The 27,671-nt window shown below is 40.1% G+C and overlaps 2 protein-coding genes across 5 annotated transcripts in view; one reads left to right on the forward strand and one right to left on the reverse strand.

The window, feature by feature from the left end:
* Positions 1–10,256: 10,256 nt before the first annotated feature.
* On the reverse strand, positions 10,257–24,949 carry ERH (ERH mRNA splicing and mitosis factor). The gene is made up of 4 exons (XM_027111615.1): positions 24,823–24,949; positions 21,139–21,226; positions 17,200–17,320; positions 10,257–10,767 (listed from the first exon to the last, which is right to left on the reverse strand). Exons 1-4 carry the CDS (start codon positions 24,823–24,825, stop codon positions 10,665–10,667), a joined length of 315 nt encoding a protein of 104 aa, XP_026967416.1. The 5' UTR covers positions 24,826–24,949; the 3' UTR covers positions 10,257–10,664.
* Positions 24,950–25,299: 350 nt separating this feature from the next.
* SLC39A9 (solute carrier family 39 member 9) overlaps positions 25,300–27,671 on the forward strand; it is a 48,991-nt gene continuing 46,619 nt past the window's right edge. For 2 of the 4 annotated variants that reach the window (XM_027111611.1, XM_027111613.1), the window contains exon 1: positions 25,304–26,089. In XM_027111611.1, the coding sequence (XP_026967412.1) occupies positions 25,994–26,089 (96 nt within the window). In that variant the 5' untranslated portion in view covers positions 25,304–25,993. Of the gene's footprint in view, positions 26,090–27,671 lie in introns of all 4 variants that reach the window. The other 2 variants (XM_027111612.1, XM_027111614.1) reach the window with 2 other exon arrangements.

The following is a 27,671-nucleotide window of genomic DNA, read 5'->3' on the forward strand; positions in this document are numbered from 1 at the left end:
GCCGTGCCAAGCGGCACGCAGGATGTTAGTTCCCTGACCAGGGATCAAGCCTGTGCCCTGAAGGGGAATGGTGGAATCTTAACCACTGGACCTCCAGGGAGATCGTCGTAACCACACTAGTTTTACTTTTGACTGTAAGCATCATGAAGGTATCATGGATTGGGATTATGTCTATTTCATTCATTTATGAACCCTAGTTGAGGTAATAAAATGAAGTTGACCCCCGAGGCCTACACTCTTTTATAATGGAACCAGATTAATAGGCAAGTGCAGGTGAGAGTAACTCCTTGATACCATAACTCAATTAATTAGCTAATGGATTAATTAATCAACATCTTGAGAACCTACTGATATTATTTAGAAGGAACTAGGGATTCCAATATGAAAGATTTGGTTCCTCCTTCAAAGAGCAGAGAATATCGAGGGAGGTGGACAATCACACCAACAATTCCACACAGTGGGATTAAGAACCATGACAGGGTTTCCCTGGTGTGCAGTGGTTGAGAGTCCGCCTGCTGATGCAGGGGATACGGGTTCTTGCCCCGGTCTGGGAAGATCCCACATGCCGCGGAGCGGCTGGGCCCGTGAGCCATGGCCGCTGAGCCTGCGCGTCCGCAGCCTGTGCTCCGCAACGGGAGAGGCCACAACAGTGAGAGGCCCGCGTACTGCAAAAAAAAAAAAAAAAAAAAAGAACCATGACAGAGGATGCTACTAGAGCTCAGAAGATAGAAGACTGGAGGGATCAGGTGATCAGGGAAGGCTTCCTGGAGGTGGTGATACTGAGTCAAGCCTTAACCTGTGATTAGGGGTTAGAGTGTGTGGGCCTTGTGGACATGATCATAAAAGGAAGGGCTTGTGCAAAGGCAAGCCAGAGGTGACGTGGTGTACTCAAGGGACCGTAAGAAGTGTGGTGGGAGCAGGAGGAGGGTGGTGGGAGCTAAGTTTGAGAGGTGGCAAGGTGCTCATCATAAAAAGCCTTGGGCATCAGGCTAAAAACTTGGACTTTATTTTAAGAGTCATAGACAGCTTTAAGAATCTTAAGCAGGAAAATGACTTTCATTATAGAAAAATCTCTCTTCCACAGCAAGAAAGAGGATAGACTAGGAGAGAGTAGTGGTAGAAGCTGTTCTTTTATCAGCAGAACGGCCCCCTCCTTTTCCTGGGAAATGCGCCTTCTCTTGTGGCTTGAATAGAGGCTTCCATTTTGTTAGAGACTGCATTAGTTATCTATCACTGTGTACCAAATTACCTCACAATTTAGTGACTGAAAACAACTCATATTTATTATCTCACAGTTTCTGTAGATCTGGGATCCAGGAACGGATTAGCTGACGGTTCTGGCTCAGGGACATCATGAGGTTGCAGTCAGGGTGTCAGCCAGGGCTGCAAGCATCTCAAAGCTCAACCAGGCCTAGAGAATTCACTTCCAAGCTCACTCACATGGCTGCTGGCAGGCCTCTGATGATCTGCTTCCAAGCCCACTCATGAGGGCTTCTCCACAGGGCTGTCTCACAACATGGCAGCTGGCTGCCCCCCAAGTGAACAGCCCGAGAGAGAGAGAGAGTGTGCCTAAGATGGCAGCCACAGCGTTTTCATAACTTAATATAAGTGAGAGTCCATCACTTCAGCTGTATCCTTTTTATTAGAAGAGCATCATTAATAAGTCCAGCCCTCACTTAAGAGTAGGGGTTTACTCAAGGGCACGACGACCACGAGGTGGGGATCATGGGGGGCCATCTAAGGGGCTGTCTACCACACAGACCCCGCCTCTTCCTTAGGCTACGTGACCCAAACTGGGGCAACCTGAACATTGCCTTGCGATTTGTGCACTCAACCAGAAGAAGAAATCTTTCTAAAGTGGTGAAGCTTGAAGACTGTGGACAGCCATGGTCCCCACCAAGTAGAAGCTGGTCTGTGGGAAGAATGAAGCTGACACTGAAAGGGAAGCAGAGACTGGAAATAGCAGGCATTCCTGATTGTCCGTGTTTCTGGTTGAATCTGACCCTGAGATTCACTTGTGCTCCGGCCATTCCCGTAGTTAGGTTATACAAGTCAATAAACGACACCTCCTCTAGTTTTGCCTAAGGTAATTCAGGTGGGTTTTTGTCATTTGTAACAAGAAAGAAGACAACTGACTAACTGATGCAGAGTCATACTGAGGCAGGCAAGTTAGGAAACTTGGAGTGAGACAGCTGAGAGCTGACTTAGGGCAGACCTAGGGCACTGGGAATGGTGATTAGGGCCCAAATAGGAGAACATATAAGAACTGAAAGCAGGGGTCACATAGGACTATCTTATTCATCATCCTATCCCCAGACGTTAACACTGTGTCTGGCACATAGTAGTGGAAATGAATGAATGAAGGCAGGGAGACAAAGGAAAAGCAAGACTTGCTGACTGATAGGATATAGAAAATGAGAAAGAGGGAGAAATAAATCGTACTCTGGTCTCAGGCTTGAATGGCTGGCTTGCAGTCCTATTCAAGACAGGAAATGCTGCTTTGGATGGGGTCAAGGGGAAGGGTGATGAGTTTGGTTTTGAATTACTGGCATGTGTTTTCAAGGAGTGTCTAGTCTTAGGGAACAGAGATGTTAACCTGTCTACATGAGTTCATCTCTGTCATTGGCCTCCTTAGCTCTGACCATGTAACTGAGGGGCGCAGCTACACGTACTCAAAGTCTATTTACTCGGCTAGAGAAAGACCTAATTTGGCAAATAGGCAATGACCACAACTGCCTTGGGACCTGGTGGTCCCTGATTAGGAATGGCCTAAAATTAGCATGACAAAAATCAGCTGTCCAGTGTCAGCCTGAGTCCTTCTGACTCCCAGCATGATTCTCCAGCGTCCCCGGTATGACAGCTTACACCCAGCCAGACTGGGGATGATTATGGAGGCAGTTGAGAAAAGTTTGAAACCGGGTATTCAGAAAACACATTTGCTTTCCTCTAACAGGAACAATGTGTCAAATGCAAATACCCACACTCAGGCTGGGTGTAGCTGGCAGCTTTTTAAAAACTGGTGTTGGAAAGCTGTCAGAGGTGGGAAATGCCCCCTTTTAGATTGACACTCTGTGTCCACCCAGAAGCAGTCTAGGGAGATGGTTAAGCAAAGGTTGTTAAATTCTACCAGAATTTAGTTTGAAGGGCTGACTCTGTTTACATTCCTGAGCAAAGCTCATTAACACGTGTCAGAAATGCAGCTTCAGTGGCTCCAAACATCCCAAGCTGCTCCTGGGCCTGCGGGAACGCCAGCCTGACACAGCATAGCTAGCTAGGCTTCCTTGTAAGCTCTTCTGCCACGGTGGCCAAAATGTGCAGGGCAAAGCCTTCTTTTGTGACCCACATATGTCCTGCTTTAAGAATTCAGCATGCCCTCTTCTGAGCTCAGGTTTCGAGGAGGGAGCTGGGCAGGTGGAATGGAGTAGTGAACATGAGGTGCTGTAAATGGCCAAGCACTACACAGGGGTAAGGGACCAGTGCTCACTGCCAGCCTCACAAACGATCAGCATTACAGCTACCTATAGCCCACTAGCACAGGAGTGGCAAGATTGTAACTGTGCTATCAATTTTCTTTCAAGCTTTTCATTATGAGAAATTTCAGGCATATAAAAAGGCAAAGAGATTAATGCCCATCTCCCAGTTTCAACAATTATTAAATTATGACTAACCTTATTTCTTCTACATCATTCCACTGGATTATTTTGAAAAAAATCATAGATATTACATCATTTTATCTGTAAATATTTCAGTACATGCTCCAAAAGATAACAATTAAAAAAAAAAAGCACAATACCATTATCAAACCTAAGGAACTTCACAACAATTCCTTAACACTGATGGAATCGTATACTAGTGAGCAAAGGGGGCTCCCGCACTCCCATCTCCTTTACCCTTCATCCCTCAAGGAATTATGTGTCAAATGCAAAGGAACAAAAAAGGAAAAAGATCAAAGCAAAGCAAGATTGTGCCCACACTAGGATCATCACCAATATTTAAGCAACTCTAGTATGTTTAAAACATTTCTTGAAATAGGCTAAAAGAGAAGTTAAACAGCAGCCCTCACATTTTTATCAGACCTTTTGGCATTTCCCAGTGCTGCAAGGACAGCCCATTAGAGAACCAAGAAGTGCTGGGAGGTGAACCAGATTCTTCGGCTGGTCGGCTGCCATAGGGTCTCAGGCCTCTACTAAGATACAGGGATAACTTCACGGTAACGTGAATTTTTTAGACTTCTTTCTGGAAGTATTGTTTTAATAACAGTATTAAATATTTCTGGGGAATACATTTTGTTAAACTACACCATATATAGAGAGAGAAAAGTGCACAAAACTCTAGGAGTCTGTTTTGTAGTAACAGTTGTTACTTACTGAGCTCTACATTTATCTTGAGGATTAAGTTAAACAGTAAAAATGGCACTAAAAATGGGACGTAAACAGCATGACAGCCATTAGGGCAGCTGGTCATGTAAGTGTTTACCATGTGAAATCATCTTTGTGGAAGAGCAGAGTGAGAGGGGCCTCTCCATGAGTGGCCTAGGTGGGAATCAGAACTAAGTGGGGAGATGTCTGTGCAGAGGGTAGCCAGGTGGTGGCTGTCAGAGCCCAGTGGGGCGAAGAATCTGTCCACGTGGGGAGCCTGAGTGACCGTCCTAGCCATGGGCTCTCAGGACAGCATGCTCCATGCTGATACCAACACCGGCTCAATGGTGGGTGGTCCCTTGAAGCACTGCTACAGAATCCCCCTATCTAAGATGGTCAGTTGCTGGAATTACTGGGCAATATTACAGAGATGGTCGCTGTTCATGTACAGGTCACATAGGCCTCAAATGCTCTGCTGTTTTAAGTAGTGACCATCAGCCTTTTACATGAAGGAAAGATGTAATTTCTCAAACCAAGTACTTGAATAGACCCAGAGGGCCTGGCTCAGAGAAGCCCCCAAATACTGGGGTATCAAGGCTTTCCGTCTTAAATCCCTTAGCGTTGTACCAGGACCTCATGCTAAAGAGCATTTGCCTCATCAGTACCTGTACCTTCAAATCCTTTAGGAACACCCCGCTGAAGGGAGAATGAGGCTAACTCCCCTTCTGTCAGTACAACTGCCACTTCCCATTGGGATTTTAAAATTTTTTATTTATCTATCTATCTATCTAAATTTAGGCTGCGTCAGGTCTTAGTTGTGGCACACGGGATCTTTTGTTGCGGCATGCAAATGCTTAGTTGCGGCATGCATGTGGGATCTAGTTTCCCAACCTGGGATTGAACCTGGACCCCCTGCATGGGGAGTGTAGAGTCTTACCCACTGGACCACCAGGGAAGTCCCTCCCACTGGGATTTGCTTAGTCATTGGGAAGATCATTATGGTAATCCTTTCTGGAATTGCTTTGTAGGTGAAAGGAAGCGGGTGACCATGCTTCTAACAGGCTTCCGTGTTCACGGACAGTGTCAAGGACAAAGCAATCTCCGCAATCAATGGCCAGGACTTTGGAGAGAAGGGGCCCAGCATTGTCTGGTGCTCCTCAAACTGTTCATCCTGAAGCAGTACTAAAAGACTCAAACATATTCTTTCCCTCAAAGACTAGGGGGCAATATAGTTGACCAAGCCTGGGTGGGTCTTGGAACAGAGTAGATACTCCACCACAAATGCTAGTAAGTGAAGGTAGGAGTTAGCATCACCATGGCAACCCCTCCAACCTCAGGCTTCCGAGGAAGAAACCATGATCTACCCCATATCTCTTAAATTACAATCCAGAGACCTTAAATTCAAACATCTGTTGACAAGGACACAGGGCCCATCTCAGTTACGTGATGTAATCAGTTCTCATTAGCCTTCTCTCTACTCTCCTGAAAAGCATAAAGTTACCTCTGGCACAGAAGAGGCTTTTAAACCAAGCTCTTCACAATATGCCTGAAATTGAACATCCTGTTGAAGCGCTGAATTACGGAACAGAAAGGCGTGTGCTAGGTAAACTGACACAGGACCTCTAAATGTAGCTGAAGGGATTACTATTTTCTCCAAAGGTAAAATATCTTTCTTAGCTCAGGCTTACAAGTCAAACTATGTAGTGGAGGAGACAGGAAAGCGAATCACTAAGAAATGATCATCCTCTACGGTTTCTTTCACTGAAATTCCCCAGACCATCAACTAGCTTCTTCCAATCTCTCCATCTCCCAATTGTCCTCTTGATTTCAGTCTCTCAGCCCCTCCTTATCTCTTAGCCCATCTTTCACTTGCCTTTGTGTCTAGTCCAGAGCTCAGTTAGCCTTTTGATAGTAGGCTTGTTACCTGTGATCCCTTGTCACCTTAACTCTCCCCTCCCCCACCCTAGAATTCCTCCCATAACAATTTTATATTGTTTCTTGTACTAAATTTATGCTCTCATCTACCCTCTACTAGATGGTGAGATTTATACTAAGATCATTCTTTGTTCACTTTTGTAGCTAATTATGTACTTCACAATGTTTAGTCAGATTCACTATTTACTATACATCTAATACACACCAGGCACTTTGCTATGTTATCTCCTGGAAAGCAGTGTGGTGTAGGATATCTTGCCTCTCAACGTGTGGGCACCTGGAAGTTTGTTAAAAATGCAGAATGTCAAAGTCCACTGACCTAAATCTGCATTTTAGGTGCAGATTTAGGTGCAAGAGGTATGCAACATTCAGAATGAGAGGTAGTGCCAGCACATCAGAACCTCCCGAAAAGTTTTTCACTTCATATATTTTGAGTTCCATTATTGAGTGGCATATTTAAGATTATGTCTCTTGGTAAATTTACCCTTTTATGATTATACAACATCCCTCTTTACCCCTGGTAACATTCCTCATTATGAAGTCTGCTTTTGTCTGATACTGACTATATAGGTCAGTTTCTTAAGCTTAGTGTTTGCATGGCATATTTTTCCCCCATCTTTTTACTTTTTTTTTTTTTTGCGGTACGCGGGCCTCTCACTGTTGTGGCCTCTCCCGCTGCGGAGCACAGGCTCCGGACGCGCAGGCTTAGCGGCCATGGCTCAAGGGCCCAGCCGCTCCGTGGCATGTGGGATCTTCCCGGAACGGGGCACGAATCCGCGTCCCCTGCATCGGCAGGCGGACTCTCAACCACTTGCGCCACCAGGGAAGCCCCCCCCATCTTTTTACTTTTAACCTGTTTTTATCCTTTTATATTTAAAGTGGGTTTAGCATATAGTTGTGTCTTGCTTTATTGATCTAGTCTGACATCCCCAATCTTTAAATTTAAGGGTTAAGACCATTTACATTTAATGTAATTACCAGTATGATGGGGTCTAAATCTACCATTTTGTTATTTGTTATCTATTTGACCACCTGTTGTTTCTTCTGGGGGTCCTGGAACAGAGTAGATACTCCACAACAAATGCATGTGCGTGAGAGGGAGTTAGCTTTACCATGGCAATCCCTCCAACCCCAGGCTTCCACATTATCCTGCCTTCTTTTGAATTGAGGGTTTTTTTTTTTAAGTGATTGCAGTCAGGTTTACAGTATCTTTCACTTTTCACAGTACATCTTCAAATATTATACCACTTCATGTTGGTGTTAAAAATCTCTCAAGCATGTATTTCCATTTCGCCCTACTGTCCTTTACACAATTGTTGTTTAATTCTAGATGTTACAAACACACAGTACATCTTTAAACAGTAAATTATCTACTAGAAAATTTAAAAACGAGAAAAAAGTCTATTGTATTTGCCCACATATGTACCATTTCTGGTGCTTCTCATGTTGTTGTGTAGATCCAAGTTTGTTTTTATTTTCCTTCTGCCTGAGGAACTTCCTTTAACATTTCTTGTAGTACAAGTTTGCTAGCAACCAATTATCTCAGATTCTGTTTGTCTGAAGAATCTTTTATTTTGCCCTTTTTTTTGAATATGTCCAATGAATACAGAATTTTAGGTTGACAGTTTTTTCTCTTAGCATCAAAAAAATGTCATTCCATTCTTCTGGCTTGTATAGTTCCGGATGAGAATTCTACTGTCATTCTTGTTTGTTCCTCTGTATGCAAATCTGCGTTTTTCCTCTGACTGCTAAGATTTTCCTTCTTTTTGTTTTAACATCTTTATTGGAGTATAATTGCTTTACACTGTTGTTAGTTTGTTGTATAACAAAGTGAATCAGCTATATGTATACATATATCCCCATATCCCCTCCCTCTTGCGTCTCCCTCCCACCCTCCCTGTCCCACCCCTCTAGGTGGTCACAAAGCACCGAGCTGATCTCCGTGCTATGCGGCTGCTTCCCACTAGCTATCGGTTTTACGTTTGGTAGTGTATATATGTACATGCCACTCGCTCACTTTGTCCCAGCTTACCCTTCCCCCTCCCCGTGTCCTCAAGTCCATTCTCTAGTAGGTCTGCGTCTTTATTCCCGTCCTGCCCCTAGGTTCTTCATGAACTTTTTTTTTAGATTCCATGTATAAGTGTTAGCATATGGTATTTGTTTTTCTCTTTCTTCACCCTGTATGACAGACTCTAGGTCCATCCACCTCACTATAAATAACTCAATTTCATTTCTTTTTATGGCTGAGTAATATTCCATTGTACATACGTGCCACATCTTCTTTATCCATTCATCTATCGATGGACACTTAGGTTGCTTCCATGTTATTGTAAATAAATATGGTTATTGTAAATAGAGCTGCAATGAACACTGTGTACATGACTTCTTGAATTATAGTTTTCTCAGGGTATATGCCCAGTAGTGGGATCACTGGGTCATATGGTAGTTCTATTTTTACTTTTTAAGGAACCTCCATACTGTTCTCCATAGTGGCTGTATCAATTTACATTCTGACCAACAGTGCTAGAGGGTTCCCTTTTCTCCACACCCTCTCCAGCATTTATTGTTTAGATTTTCTTTCTTTATCACTAGTTTTTAGTTATTTAATTATGATATGTGTGTGTTTTATTTATCATACTTAGGGTTAGTTGAGCTTTGTGAATCTGAGTTTAGAGTTGTCATCAAATTTGAAAATTTCTGGCATTATTTCTTCAACATTTTGTTCTCTCCACATCCTCCTTTTTCCTGAGACTCTCAATTATACATTTTAGACAATTTGTTATTATCTTACAGGTCACTGAAGCTTTTTTTCCCCGATTTCTTTCTATGCTTCAGTGTTTAAGTTTCTATTGCTCTAACTTCAAGTTCATCGCACTTTTATTCTGCAGTGTCTAATCTGTTGGGCTTTAAAAAAAATTCTTATTTATTTTTGGCTGTGTTGGGTCTTCGTTGCTGCGCGTGGGCTTTAACTAGTTGCAGCGAGCGGGGACTACTCTTTGCTGAGGTGCGCGGGCTTCTCACTGCGGTGGCTTCTCTTGTTGCAGAGCATGGGCTCTAGGTGCAAGGGCTTCAGAGTTGTGGTGCATGGGCTTAGCTGCTACGCAGCATGTGGGATCTTCCTGGACCAGGGCTCAAACCCATGTCCCCCGCACTGGCAGGTGGATTCTTAACCACTGTGCCACCAGGGAAGCCCAATCTGACTTACTTTTGGATCTATATTTTTTCCTGAGAACATTTTAGCTTTAAAAATTAGCTGATTCACAGTGAAATATTAACTAAAGCTACACATATAATTTCATTCTGCATAAAACAAAACAGTTAAAGCTCTAATGTGGAAGTGAGGGCGGGGACAAGGGAGATATGAGGCCAGTCATGAAGCCTCCGAAAAAACTGCCGATCTTATAGTGTGTAAAGATATTATTTGCTATTGGTGAAGTGTGATAATAGTAGAATCAGGGAATGTTCTCATATATGACTGGAGGTACAATGTAGTGTATGTTCAAGTCACAATGTGACCACAATCTTTACACTAAAACCAAGATTATCTTGTACTTCTCTGTGGTCTTTCCCTCACCCTCATAGCTTCTATACAGGGGTGGTAATCAGCATTCAACTGCTGAAGGCTATGAGAAGGCACAAGGACCTTCCAGAAGAAGTACATCACCAAAGCTAAGGAATTAACCTGGCTGCTGCTGTAGATAAGCTATGTCCCCAGAAAGAGCTTCATAATGTTTGCATCAACAGTCCTTGGAGATACAACTGAGATTCACTTACAAGGATGGAAAATGAGGTAAAAGCTCTTTAGCTTCATATAAGCCACAGCAAAACAAATTCAGCACATATATAGGTTTTCTTCAAATTCACTGTGTAGCAGACTACTGGTTTAGAAACTGATAATGCTTTGGCAAGAAAATCCAATTCAGTTGAGAGACAAAAAAAAAAAAAAAAAAAATCACTCAGGGGGAAAATATAACTAAAGGACATTTATTTGTTTCTCACTAAGACTTTGTCTTGAGGACATAACTAAGCCGCGTAACCACCCCCACCCTGATTTGAAGAAGGGTTAGTACAGTGAATGTTATAAAGCAGATACGAACAGTCTGAAGGACTGGAACCAACATTAACTGACAAAAACCAGCTTCCACCTAAATCATCATAAAAATGTTTAAGTAAAAAAAAAAAGGAGTGGAGAGAAGGGGGCAAAGGGGGTTTCAGATTGAACAAGATCCTATTTTATCTAATACATTCAATCCTGGCTAGAGTGTACCAAAATGGAAACAGGATTACTATAATACAAAACTTCTACTACAGCACACTGTACACACCTGTGTTCCAAGCCCACCCCCATCCCCCTAACGCTTCCAAACTCAACTATTTCCCGGCCTGTTGGGCCTGTCGACGAAGGAGCACGTAGATCTTCTCTTTAATCCAGTCTTTGTTATAAGGCTGGTATGTCTGGGTATCAGCTCGGTAACTGAGGAACAGAAAGGTAATAAGCAAAGTTACAATGGTCAATTACTGTCACGTTTTTAAAACCTGAAATCATAACTGCCCAATGATGGCACAGATGTGCACATGTTCATACATGAACTTAATGAAAATGTAAAAGAGCGATTACATAACTGTTGAATTTTAAGCGATATGAAGTTTAGATCACCTAGTACTATCTTACAGCAGAAAAAGAAACCAAGGCCTAGAGATCTTAAGTTATGTGTGTAATGTTACAAATCTACTTCTTGACAAAGTATGACCAGAAACCATGTGTTCTTTCTCCTACATAGTTACTATTTTTATGGTTCTTTTAGTGATTAAAAAACAAAAATTGAACACTAATTCAAATTTGCTAAATTTACTTTGAATCAACTTAAAAAAAACAAACCTTTAACATGTTACTGCCACAAAGATTTCTTCCCTGAAAAGTATTAACAGGAGGAAATACTTTTATATACATCCAGTATTTTAGGATTTGCTTTTTAATATAAACAATGCTAGAGGCTGGGAAGGGTCTGGAGTACAAGGAGTAGCATTAGCAATGAAGCTCCACTAGGATTCCAGGGTTTTGGGAGTACAAGGCATCGACTTAATAGCCAAACCACTCAAGGTATCTTTAGAGGACTCAAAAAACAGAAACATTCCAGCTGACCTACAACTGAAATCTAGCTGGTTAAGCAGTAAATTCATTTTTTTGGAGTTAAAAAAAACTAAAGCTATAGTATAAAAAAAGCAGACAACAAGGAAGCAGAGATTGCACAAATACAAGGCACATCACAGTGTTTCAAAGTCATGTGCACCATCTGGTGGAAACATCGCATGGCATTCAAGAGAGGCGAAGGATATAACTTGCCTTAAAAAAAAAACAACAAAAAACCCTTAGGGATGCCCTAAAAAAATGAAATATCTAGTTTATCAATTATTGTTTCATTTTACCCAGAAGCCTCATTTTTTAGCTTCTCAGCAAAAAATTATATACATAAATACAAATGATGGTAAATACCTATTAAGAAGTTGCCAACTGCTAGGTATTGCTTTAGGCACTCATCTGAATCAACTCACTTCATCCTGTTTACAACAGGATTGAGCGCCTAAAGCAATACCTAGCAGTTGAGTAGATAAAATTATCCTTTTTTTTATAAAGGAGGAAACCAAGGCTCAAAAAAGTTCAGTAACTTATTAGCTAAGTGACTTCAGGCAAGGAGTGAAAGCTTAAACACTCCTGACCAGAGTCCTTACCATGAACCACTAAGCTAGAAACCTATGACCCAATTTTTGAAAAAAAACGAACTCCAAAGTAGGAATGCCTTACACCATTATCACATTCTTTCCCTGAATGGCAAGGTCAGAATCTGGTTTATTAAAAATGCATGAGCTTTCTACTTTTACAAAACATTTGGCTTTTTACTAATGTCCTTTTGTTACAATGAGAAATACCCTAAAAAGTAAACCAATGTTCTTTGACTATCCTCTGTTCATATGTCCTAATTAAATAAGTGCTAATCTAGTCTACTCCAAGGTAGGGCAGAATAGACTACAATATTTTTATTAACACTGGAACAGAAATAAAAAAGGAAAAGAATTTTTCAGAACTATAATATCTGGGTGGGACAGCCTTATTTAGATCATTCACCCCACCAAGATCACTTCAGAATCCATCATCTTGCATGCTATTTTCCAACGTAAGAAATAGTTAATAATGCCTTCTTTATGGAAAGCTGTATGTTGATGGCTGTTAACTGACACTTGAAAATGAGACAATTAAATGTTAAGTACATTAATAAAATCCTTAGCTGTTGGTACAGATAAATCATTTAGCCTACTATTATGGTCAGTAAGTGCAGGTTTAGGGACTTCCCTGGCAGTCCAGTGGTTAAGACTCCACGCTCCCAATGCAGGGGGTGTGGGTTTGATCCCTGGTCAGGGAACTAAGATCCCACATGCCCTACAGTGTGGCCAAAAAAGAATAAAACTAAGTCAGGTTTATGCAAGAACAGAAGCTGTGGATCTGAGCAGGGAAATCAGCTGGGGTCTTCACTGATATCAAGCTGTCTTCCTGATTAGGAAGGAGTACCTTCCTTATTACAATAACTAAGGATAAAAATGTCCCTCTGTCTCTAAGCAAACAAGAAAAGCCCTCATCTTCGAAAGGCCAACAGGCTGTTATCTTAATCTTTAAAAAAGCCTATTTAAAAAAGAAAAAAAATGAAAAAACAAAAAAAACCACCTTACAGATCACAGAACTGTGAAGAAATCTGTACTCTGATTTCAAATATATGAAATATAAATCCTTCATGAATAAATTTTACTATTAATGCATGGTCAGTTTGTTTTGGGTTTAATTATGTCAACAAAGTATCTTATTTATTCCATTCTTCCTCTACCGGTTTAAGAATAAATAATTAAAAATGTCTTGCCATTTAAACTTAATACAAGCAACAAGTACACAACAATTACAAACCAAAAATGAACTTAATTCTTGGTCTGAGGCCAATTCTTGGCCAAGTCACAATCCCTGATTAAGGAGAGGGGCAGGATGTGCTGTCATAGGAAATGCCATGGCAATAGGTGACCTCTTTGGAAGCAATTTTGGAAATCTTATTTCTCTGGAACATTCAAATAACAAAGTCATATGAGCAAAATGGTTCTAAATCCAAATTTGATTCTGAAAGTTTTCAAAGGCCAAAAGTTCAACATTAGAGATAGAAACATAAATAGCTACAGTTTACAGTTTTATAGACAATTAAAAACTATAGATTACCATTAATCTCTCTTTTATACTATCTGAACTGCTACAGCTTAGAAGGAATTATCTATAATAATTAAATAATTATTGTAATATATATAATTGTATATAATATATATAATTAAAGATGTATTTCCTCTGTTTTGCTTTAATAATGCAAGTATCAGAAATCATTTTAGCATGCTAGACGTAGTTTCTGGTTTACACTTAATGGCACGAAGTTAGAAACGTTATGTTCTATCACTAATGACATACCTGTAGTATGTCCCCATAAAAGCTACTATTTTACTCTGTGTAACTTTCACTGTCAAAAAACCAACATAACACCTCTTTATTCGTTAACAGTACGATTTAACTCACTTGTGAAATTTGAAACTATCATTCTACTTGGGGCAAATTTTAAAGAACCAACCTCCTCATTGTAATTAAAAATAAAACCCTGCCTGATGTCAACCTAGTTAAAAATGGAGTTCCTGCCATATACCTGATACTGCTGTGCTAAGTAAGCACTGCATCCTCACCAGTAGTCCTGTAAGGCAGATGTATCTAAATTTTACAAATAAGCAATCTGAGGTTTAGCAGTATTAAGCTAACTTGCCCAAGGGAGCTAGCAAATGACAGAGCCAGGATTCAAACTCAGCTATGTCTAATCCTAAAACTCCAGTTAGATCTTAACCATAACCTCCCAAGGTTGTAAGTAATTCCCCATCTGCTGCGAATGAGTGCCATATCCCAAACCATCAGGATTAGATACCCAATGTCTCAATAAGTGATTTTTATAGAATCAGAAAGACAGCCATTAATTTTTAAAATAAAATCAACAATTCATTTAAAGAATGAAATGAGAATATGCACACTAGCTCTGTTAAAATTTTAAGTTCCAACTGAAACATCCAATGTTTAAGTTCAAGTGTGAATATTTCACCAAATACACCTAGAACATATATTAAAAAACAAAAACAAACAAAACTCTCCATCAGTGTAAAAATAATATAAAATACCCACAGCTTAATCAGATAAATAATATCAAAGATTTCTGAGAATACAAGACACTGCAAAATTTAGCATGAAAGAAGTCATATTAGATTCTTTCACTTTTATTTAGACCATCCTATCATTTCCGACTGTAGCTCTGTAATGCAAATGAGAGAAAAGGAAGATTACCAATAATTTAAAAAAGCTATGCCTCAAATCATATTATATTGACGACATGTATTTTAACAACCAATATTTACTCAATACCAACTATGTGCCAAATACTATTCTAGGCACTGGGGATACAGCAGTGAACAAAAACAGAGCTCCCTGTTCTCAAATTCTAGAAAGTAAATAAACACATTACTGGTGATTTCATATCCACTAGATGATCCTGCCAACATCTGGGCCTCTCAGTTCCTTGAACTCCTCTCCTCCAATGATCTCATCCCCTGCCCTTCCTTGGCCAGATCCCTATACCTTCTCACTACCAGCAACTTCAATCTCCCAATTTCAAGCACCTCGTTCTCTGATCACTACTTCCCAATACCCCACCTTCAACAATCCTTTGACCCCACTGTGACCTGTAATTAATTGATCCTACCTGGCCCCACGCCATCCCAACCCCTACATGGTCATTCAGTCCTTTGCATTAATACTCCCTTGCATACATCCTCAACTGTTAGCAAAATCTCTGCTGATTCTCTACCTGTAGAGACTCACCTGTAACCATTCAGGTTTAGAGTGACTAGGAAAAACCTATTTATCACATGATTAATTTAACTTCATTATCAAGTACCTCTTAAACCACACACTCCCTAATCCCTTCACCCTCCTAGATAATTTCTTACCTCTTTTCACAAGCCTCCGACACCTCCTCCCTCACCCTTAATTTCAAATGGTGTCCTTCTTCCTATTTTCCTGAGGTAACTAAAGCAATTATAAAACAACTTCCCCAAGCTTCCACCATATCTGCCCATCCTTCCTACTTTACTATTAACGTACTGTCCAAGATCCTACCTAAAGCCATCAATTTTCCCCTCTCTACTATATCATCCCAACAGCCCGCAAACTTACCATTATTTCTCTCAGCTTAAAAACAAAATTAAAGGGAAAGAAAAAGTATTCCTTTCTCTAGCTATAACCCCATTTCTCTGCTCTGCTTCTGAGCTAAATTGTTCAAAAAAGTTGTCTGTGTTGGCTGCCTACAATTTCTCTTCTCATTAACTTAAACTCACTGGACTATATAAAGATTTTACTCCTGTCACACTACCAAAGCTGCTCTGGAAGTCACCAAAAACTTCCACACAGCTAAACCAAGAGTCAGTTCTCAGTCCTCATTAATTTGATCTACCAATAATATGAAGTACTTTTGAGGTGGCTTCTAGGATATCACCCTCTCTGCCCCACCAAATTCATCTCCCTCTACTCTCCCCCTCACTTATTCTTCTGCAGCTTCACAGGGTTCCTTTTAACCTGATTTATTCACTGCTCAATCCCCAGTGCCTAGAACACACATGGTACATAGTTGGCACTTCATAAATATTTGTTAAATGAATATGTATGTGTCTCTTTCTGTGTGCGTCAGGCAATAAACAGATCAACTATAGTCATTACAAACCAACATAGCGTAATATATATAGCTCTACTGGCCTCAACAGTTTTCTGAGTTTTTATATTAAAATAATAAAATTATAAACACATATCATTAAAGACCAGAACTGGATCACCTGAATGTTCTGAATGAGCAAAATGAAATGGCTATAAGTGAAACACAATGAAGAAAACAAAAAACAAAAACAGAAAACAAAACTCAAAACTCAAAAATTGCAAGGAAATGCTTATTTTCACCAGCAATCTTTGGTGAGACGGCAAGTCCAGGCTTGGCTCCAGTGGTGATCCAGGAAATGCCTCAGAGTAGGACCTATATGTTTTTCACCACTGAAAAATATTTTTTTCTTCTAGCAGTGTCTGGCATGTAATAAACATTAAGGCATCTGGTGACTGAAGATCTCATTATAAGGTACTTCCATTTTCCCTTTTAAAATTAGCTGTACTTACACTCAGGCTCTTGTCCAAAAATGTTGAGGAGACTGAGTAAGTATTACAGACTCACTTGCTCCTTAGTAATAGTGGTGATAAGTAATTATCGAAATAAATTATAACAAGCATAATATGTTACAAAAAAATTTTAATTTGACAAACCTCTGAGAATAGAAAACATAAGGGTCTATAAAAAAAATCTCATTCTAACATGCCAAAATATACTTGATTAACACTGGGTGGAATTAAAATTAAATTCCATTTCAGTCCTATATATATTTACATTCTAAAAATAATGTCATGAAAACAGAATAATCTTAGTTTTAATCCAAAGCCAACTGCTTTAGGATAAAGACTATAATGGGGAAAAGAAAACTAAGAAAAAGATTATTAAGGTTAAGGAACAAAGTTCTCAAAGTTGATGCATACTAACTGCATCAATTAGCAAAGTTCTTAAGACTTTCCTGTGCCTTTAGCTTTATGTTGACAACTTAATTTATGAGCCACATGCAGAAGAAATATTAATTAATACATAGTGAGCAAAACACAACGATCAGTGTCAGGCAGAGTGAGTTCCCAACACCATAAATCGCCTCAAACAAACAAACAATAGAAAAGTACAATTTAAGAGATATGGTGGCTAATACTTACACAAGGCAGCTGAGGTCTGCCAGGTCATCAATGAAGTCAAATAACTGACTGATATCATAAGTGATAGAGGGGCTGTTGGGATTCATTCTCTTCAGATGTTCTTCATACATTTTACAAACACCTAAGAGGGAGGGGAAAACCAAGATCTTACAATTATATGAACTTTAGATATGAGTAGTGTTATATGCTAATATCGTAATATTTATTTTTATCAAGTTGGGCTGGGAAAAGAACAGTAAGTCGATCACTTTTGTTTTCACTGTTGCCACTAGCAAATTTTTAAAAATTTTATAAATTCACCAGAATGTTGGTATTTTGTGCCTTAATAATAAAACTTTTTTTTTTTTTGGCTGCACCGCACACAGCTTGTGGCACTTAGTTCCCTGACCAGGGATCGAACCTGGGCCCCCTGCCGTGGAAGCGCAGTGTCCTAACCACTGGACCGCCGGGGAATTCCGACAGTGTGTGTCTTAGCAGGTTTTTCAACAAATAAATATGTTCTATCCTGTACATACAGGTCTTCATGTACCTCTAAACTGACTTCATAAATTTCCTAAGAAAAAGTAATATTCAACCACAGAGTTGTCAAAAGCTATCTTAGTAAGGGTTTTTTTTTTTTTTTTTTAAAGTTTTAGTTATTTTATTTATTTATTTATTTTTTGGTTGAGCCAGGTCTTAGTTGTGGCTTGCCAGCTCCTTGGTTGTGGCATGCGAACTCTTAGTTGTGGCATGCACGTGGGATCTAGTTCCCTAACCAGGGATCAAACCCGGGCCCCCTGCATTGGGAACACGGAGTCTTATCCACTGTGCCAACAGGGAAGTTCCTTAGTAAGGGTTTTTGATTGGTACTGGTACACACACTGTGATCAGAAACATCACTCATAAGTTCCTGAATAGAAAGGGTGAAATGGAAAGGAAGTAAAAACCTTTCACAGTGAAGGAAATTTCATTGTCGCACTGACCCACAGTTACCATCATACTTAGCGGTGAAAGACTGAATGCTTTCCCACTCAGATGAGAAGAACACTAGAATATCCGCTCTTGACACTCTTATTCAACATTGTATTGGAGGTTCTAGTCAGGTTGATTTGGCAAGGAGAAGAAATAACAAGCATTCAGATTGGAAAGGAAGAAGTGTACCTATCACTATTCACAAGTGACACGATCTTATATACAGAACATCTTAAGGAAACTACAAAACACAAACTATTAGAACTAATAAATGAGTGCAGCAAGACTGCATGATATAAGATCAATATACAAAAATCAATATTTCTATATCCCAACAATCTGAAAATGAAATAAATAGCATCAAAAAAGAATTCTTATGAATAAATTTAATAAAAAAGATGCAAGACACACACTGAAAACTATAAAATGTCAATGAAAGTAAAGATTTAAATAAATGGAATGCTATCTCATGTTCATGGAACGGGTGACTCAGTATCAAGATGGTCATACTCCCCCAAATGATCTATAAATTTAATGCAATCCATATCAAAATCCGAGGTACTTTTGCAGAAACTGAGAAGCTGATCCTAAATTTGATACAGAAATACAGGGGTCCAGGATAGTCAACAATACTGAAAAAGAACAAAGTTGGAAGACTCACACTTCCTGATTCCAAAACTTATTACAAAACTACAGTAATCAAGACAGTGTGGTACTGCTTATGCATAAAGACAGGCACACAGATTAATGGAATAGAAGCAAGAGTCCACAAATAAACCCTCACATCTATGGTCAACTGCTTTTCGACAAGGAGACCAAGACAATCCAATGGACAAAGAGTAGTTTTATTAACAAACGGTGCTAGGACAACTGTACATTCACATGCAGAAGAACGAACTTGGACCCATCTCACGCCATGTATGAGATGGATGAGTGGGTGGAGCACAGGGGATTTTTAGGGTAGTAAATGGTCATTACACATGTCAAAATCCACAGAATGTTCAAAGCAAACATTAACGTAAACTATAGACTTTAGTTATTAATGTATCAGTATTGATTCTACAATTGTAACAAACGTATCAAACTAATACAGGATATAACTAATAGGGAAAACTGGGAGGGGGTGGGAAGGAAGCAGGGGTATGATAGAACTGTACTTTCTAACCAATTTTCCTGTAAACCTGAAACTACTCTAAAAAAAATTAAATCTATTAATTTTAAAAAAGGGATGCGGGGAGGGAAATCTCTGTATTCCAGAGGAATATTAACTACTATAACGAAGAAAAATAAGAAAGAAAATTACCATTTGGCAACCACCATGTGAGAACTGATTCCAGTATTTCCATTTTAACTTTTAAAATGGAAAATAAACCACCATTTCTAATTTTAAAAGAAAAGAAAAAACAAAGAGCTATCAAGCCACAAAAAGACATGGAAGAACCTTAAATACATACTGCTAAGTGAAAAAAGCTAGTCTGAAAGGGGTACATATGGCAATGATTCCAATTCTATGACAAGGCAAAAACAATGGAGGCAGCAAGGAGACCAGTGGTTGCCAGGCAGCAGGGATGGGGTGAAGAGGGATGAATAGGTGGAGCACAGGGGATTTTTAGGACAGTGAGCCTATTTTATATGATACTCTAATGGTAGATACATGACATTATGCATTTGGCAAAACCCATGGAACTGCATAACACAAAGAATAACTCTAATGTAAACTATGGACTTTAATAATAATGTATCAATACTGGTTCATCAACTGTAACAAATGTAGCATACCAATGCAAGATTTATTAATAGGGGAAACTGGGGTTAGGGAGAAGTATATGGGAACTCTCTGTACTTCCTGTTCAATTTTTCTTTAAACCTAAAACTGCTCTAGAAATAAAGTGTATTCATTAAAAAGACAGTGTAAGTACAAAGTCTACCTTAATGGCAAGTAAGGATATCAGCAGAGGAAGGGACCTAAGAAAAGAACAAGAGCCTTGCTCTTCTAGAGCAGAATCTGATGGCAGGATCAGGAAAGCGTAGAAGCTGTCTCTAATTACTAGAAGTAGCTTTTTTCCCCCCACAGGTCTACTCATTGTTGGTTTTAAATGAAGAGATTTTAAGTCTAACCCTGTTAGCTTCAGATAATCAACAAATTCAGGGACATGCCAGCAGCAAAAACACCGACTATAAAATCTTTATATGAAGTGAAGAATGTGCAATTTGCTAGACAGGGTGCAGGGTGGTTTACTTGATATAATGATTAAATGTAAACATGAATCCAATTTGTGATGATCCAATCTATGTGCTCTCATCTAATGGTTTACTGAGGGCTAATACTTCCCTTCAGGGTGGTGCCAGCTAATCAAATGTACATGAAAGGATACTGGTTTGGTTCCATTTGCCTTTACTCACTGAGCTAATTTTTTACTCTTTAACATTCTGATGGACCAGCTTTTAACATTTATTTGTTTAATAAGCAGACCATTTGGTTCTGTAGGCACTATTAGGTTCCTCGGGCCTGCCTTAACAACTCTATAGTGCTTGAGTTTAACCACAATATATAAGGAATACCTGTAAAATATTTACATAACACAGTAACAAAATAACATAACAAATAACAGAACATTTACATAACAATCAGAGGCTTGGGAAAGTCATTATATAATGAGCTTGATTAAAAAACGTAAAGTAATATTTGCAACAGAAAAAGACAGTATATATAATTTAAATTTCAAATATTCAACAAACACAGTCCTAAATATCTACTTTCCTTGCTCAAATTAACAATGCAAGAAATCTGGAGGAAAACACAAACTCAAGACACCTGAGAGCTGCAGCACGTACCACTCTCACCCTGGGCCAGCGTCAACAAGCTGGTGTGGACGCTAGCGTAGGAATGGGGAGTCTCTACAGCCCAGCCCCCCCGACCCCCCAACACCTCCCCACCCCCGAAACAAACGCAAAGATTTCTACCCCTCGACTAGTGTTTAAACTTACCTTCCATACATTCATTCACAGATTCGTAGTCAGCGTAAGTTCTGCCTTCTGGCCTCTTGGTAGGCTGTACCAGCAAAATGGTGTGAGACTGTGGAAAGAAAAGTGATTTCAATGTAAGTTTCCAACTCATATTTGAGAAATTCATAGTATGAGACAGAATCTCCATTCATGACAAATGATCACTGGTTATTAAAACACTATTAATCAGGGTGCTCCTTCTACAGTACTTGTGCCTTTGCCCAAGTGTAGCACCAGAAGCTGGATTACCTTCTGCAGGGTCTCTCTTAGCCTCCCAGTCCTTAATGAGTGCTTTCTCAAACTTTTATTGCACTTACTGGCTGCAAGTACTCAGCATAAGCTACCCTGTACTGTTTTTTCTCTTTTGCACCTATCTTCCTAGCCAGATTATAAACCTGCTTAGGTGTTCTATCTCCATTGGTCACTTTCTAGCTCTAGCCCTATTAAGTCCCTAATAAAAACAGATATGGGCTGATGAAAGGAGAGAAGAAGGAAAACACTATAATGACGGCAAAGCACTGCATCAATCTATGTTCTTTTTCTAACTTTAGCACAACAGTGAAGTCACATCTTATCCAGGGATTAGACTCAGACATTAAGGCGTAAGATAAATTGGCAATATAAAATTAGTATATATAGTTAACATTACCTTAGAAAATCCATTAAATTATTCACCTAGTAGATGACTCACCTTAAGGGGCTATGTATTTTTAAACTCTGGAATCACACAAAATAGCTAGAGGATCACATTGTAAGAGATGTGAATAGGCCTAAAGAACAGCAGATAGACTTTTATCTTCCATCTCACCCTCAATGGGGAGCATGTTTTTGTTAGTGGGTCTATTTTAGGGTTTCTCAACCTTGACACTACTACATTTGGGGCTGGAAGATTCCTTGTTGCAGAGGCTGTCCTGTGCATTGCAGGATGTTCAGCAGTATCCCTGGTCTATTCCCACTAAATACCAGTAGTACCTGCACTCCCACCCTCTCCTGGCCAAGCTGTGACCACCAAAAATGCCCCCAGACACTGGTCTGTTGAGGGTACAACCCCTTCCAATTTTTTGCCAAGTGTGTAAGACTTATTAAATAAATTCAAGTATGATGTAACCTCACTGTAAACTCAATCCTAAATCAAACTATTCATATTTTTCTCTTCTCTTCTGCTGTACTATTATTTTTGGGTAAAAAACAAACAAAATCTCCTAATTACAGGAACCAAACTGTTTTGAAATGATCAGAATTTTTAACCACCAACAATCTGCAACTGAAATAGCTGATGCCTAGACTTTCTGAATAATTACCCCCAAAATAGTACTTTGAACACAATATGAAAAACAAAAGAATTTATCGTACTCCTCCCTCCCCATCAAAAATGGAGTCATTCTGATTAAAAGTTTGAGGATTTGAGATAAAACAAAACTTGATGACAAGAGATGAAAACTAATTCTCACCTATAATGACCTGAACACAATCAAGGCCTTTCTTAAATAGTGAGTAAAAGCTAAAGAAAGCAGCATATTAGATTACGTGTTATTTATAAGTTTTTATAAGTCACCAGTAGTTTCAATAAGTCATATGTTGAGAAGAAAATTAATTTACAAACTACATTAGCATTCCTGCAAAAGGGCCTGCCCCATACACTAGCCATACCAGTTGCTATTATATTTTGTTCTTATTCTAATGCAAAATAAAGGATTAAGTCACTTAAAAGAGTAAAGATATGGGAATGGCTATACAGTATGCTTTTTATATCTACCCTTAAAGTGAACCTGAGCGAAGTTTACTGTTTTCAGTACTTACTGCCCAAAGACAAGGCTTAAAAATTAAGAACAAGAAATGACTAAATTTACAGAACTGTAGTCAAAATGGTTATTATTCTTAAGTGACAGTGCCTTTCTGTCACCAGTTTAAGATCATAATACCTCTCAAACCAATTTTGGTCACTTTCTTCTTATTGGAGCCATTTTTGGAACCCTTTCGTTTTACTAAAAATCCAAATATATTTGCCCTATCAATTTTTTCCTTCTTCTGGACAGATTTGGTCCTGGCCGGCCTTCCTTACGGTACTCTTTCTCAGGGGAATGACCACTTCCATATATATATATACATACACACACACACACACACACAAAACGTAAGTACATATAGGCAAACATATATATATTTATATTTGCCACAATAGGGAGATAACACTGTGAAACCTAAATCAGAAAAATAAAATTTATGCAGGATTACCTTAATAAAATCCTTACTCTCTCTGATTACCAAGTGGCTTTGATTCACTCTAATGAATAGTCAATCTGGCTTTGTTAACTTTTTTAAAGTCTCACAAACATGAACCCTAAGAATAGTCATTCTACTGTTGCAGAAATACTACAGTACATAACACTGGCTCTTTAGCTTCAAATGCTTCTCCCCAACTACCAAAAAGAAAAAAAAAAAAGAAATCGAAGCTGGTATCTTCAGTAAAGCAAAAGTACTTAAGACTTTTGAACCAATAATTGTTCCCTTTAAATACAAATTCCAATTTTTAATTCTACTTGACATAAAGAATTATCACTGATATTTGTTCAACGAGAATGGGTTGTTGATATTAACTGCTGTCATTTTCCCAGATTTTAATCTAAGCATTTTAATACAATACCAAATAGTGACATAAAAGGCACAGAAAGAAGGAAACTCAGAGATGAAATGACTTGCCCAAGGTCACATTGCCAGTTATAACAAAACAGGAACTGGAAACCCAGTCTTCTAATTCCTAGTCCTCTTTGGGAGATTATGTTGGGTCAAACATTGAAATTCAGAAAAGGACAACCTGAAAAAGTTCCTTGTTAACATTAGCTGCATAATCTGTTAATAACTGCAGCAACCAGAAAACGAAAATTGCAGTGTGGAAGTAACCATGACTCCTCAGAATCCCTGTAAGCGTCTCCTTTTTGCGGATTACAAAATACACACACACAAGCAAAAAACAAAAAACCACAAACAACCCTTCCCACCCACTCCACTACCAACCCGGTCAGATTCTAAGGAACCCGGACCTTCAGCTGAACCTATCCTTCCTGCCTCCAGCCCCAAGAGAATATAAATAACGATAAGCACAGGATTAAGGGCTGAAAAAACAAACAAAAAAACCCCACACCAAACCAGGCCTCTGGAGGTCTTAGAGAAGAGGAAAAATATTACATATTTTTCCAAAAAAGCAGAGCACAGAAAAACAAAAGGGAATAGCCGAGAGAGCACGCTACAAAGCAAAGATGACCCCTCCTGGCCCACACGCTGGGTGCAGTAGACTCAATCTGTCAGCTTTGGGACAGGATTGTCAGACATCCCTCGGCCATTGTTCCCACAGGAAGCTAGAGAGTTTGGAGGGAAAGGGCACCCTCCCCATGCCTGCCTCTACCAAGCAGCAATCGGGAGAAAGCGCATCCTCCGCACCGCACGCCTTGCCCGAGCCAGCCGGCGGGCGCGCAACCGCAGGGCGGACCCTGGCTCCGGGGCCTACCGCCAGGCCCAGCGTCTCCGCGGCGGGAAGGGGAAGGGTCGACCCACACGCCGGAGGGCCGAGCAGCTGCATACTCGCGCTGGACTGGGTGGGGAGAAGAGGTAGGGGCTGGGGTCACCCTGGAGGCTGGGGGCTCGGGGAGCCGGTTAGGCCTTTCTCACCATCGCGCCAAACTCTCGCTGCCGCCGCTGCCGACTCCGCCGCCGACTCCGCTGCCGCACACGAGTTTAGCCGCAATGTATCCAACAGCCAATCCCCGCGAGAGGAGCCGCCGGAAGTCGTCAGAAGGACACCGCGAAAGAACCTTTCGGACCATAGAGACTAACATATTTCCGGCAGCTAGAGTAGATACTGACTCTGTTTCAGCCATCTTGGAAAAGGGCGACGAGACCCACGGGGAATGTATCGGAACTTGAAAAAGAATCATTTTTTTTTCAAGACGCTGTCTTCCGTACTCTCGTTATTATGCATGCGGCTAAATTGATCACTGGTATAGAGGGTGATACAAGTCATCTTTCAATGGCCCCACTCAAAAATGGCGGCAGCATGAGAATCCCGGGGCATAGGTCAGTTGTAACCCGGAAGTACTCTTCTAAAGGAGGGGGTGGTAAGGCAATCCGGAAGTGGAGTAATGAAGAGGTGCCACTTGGCGGCCATGGCAGCTGTAGTATCGGTGGCTCCGGGTCAAGGCCCCGCGGAGTGGAGTAACATGGGCAGCACTGGGTATAGGGCAGAGACAGCTTTGTATCAGCTTCGCTACTAAACCCCTAAGGCCCATCGTTAAAAATCTGCAGGACTCCTTTCCTCATTCTAGACTCAGAAGAGAGTTTGCCGGGATTGGTGGGCTGGTCCCAGACCAGCCTGAGGATCACAGGCGGGGCGGCCCCGGGGAGATAGGGCCGCTGGAAGAACGAACGAGTTCGCTTGGGCTTTCGTGCTTTTCTGCTGCCGTCTGGAACGCTGTTCGTGGAGGAAGTAGGCCCATTGTGCTACCCTTATTCCGACGACTGAAGAAATCGCTCACTCTTATATTTCCCATTGACTTTTCTCATCTGTTAACCCACGGGAATCCAGTGACTGGTATCGGAAAATTTACGGGCAGGGGCCTAAAATTGCTGAAAGTTCTCTCTGGTGCTAGTATTAGCAAAAAGGGGCTGTTTCCAGGTACGTTCAAGAGAAAAGTGCCTCGTGAACACATCTGCCGGTGGGGAGGACCAAAGAACTGAAAGTCCACTTGTTATCTTTGAACAACCACACGCGTTTAAGAACCTAAGCACCCTTCGAAGCCTCGAGAATTTGTAGGCTGGTGGTGGGTGAATAAAGGAGGGCAGAATGGAGGATTTCATCTCCATTAGTCTGCTGTCTCTGGCTATGTTGGTGGGATGTTACGTGGCTGGAATCATTCCTTTGGCTGTTAATTTCTCGGAGGTAAGAAGTTCTCAATTTTCTGTTAGCTGTCAGGATGGCAGCTAGGAAGTAGTGACAGTTGTAAAGGGAAGCTGCTTCCCCAGTTAATATCAGAGTTAAAGGTCTTATTAAGGAAGACTATCTTTTCGAAAGATGCACAACATGTAATAATAGAAACAAACCTTCTCTTCATCACTACAGTTCATAACGGGGGTGGGTGGATCCACTGAAGATTCTGGAATACTCTGAACTCGCTGAAATTGCATACCAAAATTTGGGACTCTGTGCATTTTACGGGAGAGAGGCACCATAATGTTCTTTTGATACCCAGAAGTTCCAAAGAATCAAGATTCTAGATTGCAATCAAAATATAAATGGAGAATGTTGTTTGTCCATATGAGTTGAAATCAATATAACTTCTCTTTTTGAGAAAATCAAGCAAAGCTTTTTGGGGAAAGGTATTTTTTTGGATACCTGTAATAAGAATGAAGTGAGAAAAACACTAAATTAGATTGTTCTTAAGTCACATTTCCTTTTAAAGAAGGAGACCATTGAATGGGTTTTTGAAGTTGTTTTCAAATGTTTGTTTAGAAATGAATTTTTTGTTAATATGGTTTGACATATTGTTTAATTTATTTGATTCTTTATCATTACTTGAACAAACATTAACAGGGAAGAATGATGAAAGCATTTTTCAATGAAAGTGCAGATAGGTTCTTCAGGTTGTCATAAGGAGTTCACAACATGCATAGCGCTCAAAGATTGAGGGAGAAAAACTACTACATTCAGGATTTCTTGAGTATACCTTGGGGTTCAGCAGTAAGATAGTTTCACTGCCAGTCCTGAAAGTGCTTTCAAAGAAAAGGGGAGTGGAGAATGGCCTGAAGTATTGATATAAAGGAAAGGTATAGGTGAGGTGTGAGGTGGGCCTTGAGGAAACCTGAGGAAAGAGGAGGCATTTATTGCTGGTAAAGAAAATAACCTGTGGGTGAGAAAGAAGGCGGAACTAGGCATTATGAGTTTGAGAAATAAAGCCCACAGCCAGATAGAAGGGGGACTTGAATTGCTGCTGCTCCTTTTCCGTTTCCTTTTTTTATCCGTTCCTTTCAGCATCTAATGATAACATTGAGCTACAATGTTTTGAACATACACATTACTTAATTTCATTTAAAAAACCCAGTGAGGTGCAGATGAGGAGACTGACATTTAGATCATGTAACTTGGACGAGTTCAAGTGTGTTAGAGTCACAGCTGTTTGTTCAGTCTCAGTTTTTCTGACTCAGAGCAGTTCTTAGCCACTCTGTCCCTTGTGGCAGAGGTAGCAAACTGGTAGCCCCAAATCTAGCCTACAGACTTACTTTATTAGATTAGCAGAATGTTAATTTTATTATTATTGGTTTTTGTCTTTATTCCTCAAGGTAACAGTTGGCTAGAGCTGAGTAGTGGTAGATTGTCACGGTCCTTCTTGGCTGTGAAGCCTACTTCACTCATTTGGGCTACCTGCCTGCCCAGTCCTTTGTGAACCTGCTCTCTCCCCTCTGGCATAAATCATATTTTCTTATAACTACAGTAGAATTGAGTTGATATTATTAGAGCTGACACT

The sequence above is a fragment of the Aethalodelphis obliquidens genome, unplaced genomic scaffold, assembly GCF_003676395.1.
Source record: "Aethalodelphis obliquidens isolate GAN/ISIS:26980383/991018 unplaced genomic scaffold, ASM367639v1 scaffold10, whole genome shotgun sequence".
In the NCBI taxonomy this organism is placed as follows: Eukaryota; Metazoa; Chordata; class Mammalia; order Artiodactyla; family Delphinidae; genus Aethalodelphis; species Aethalodelphis obliquidens.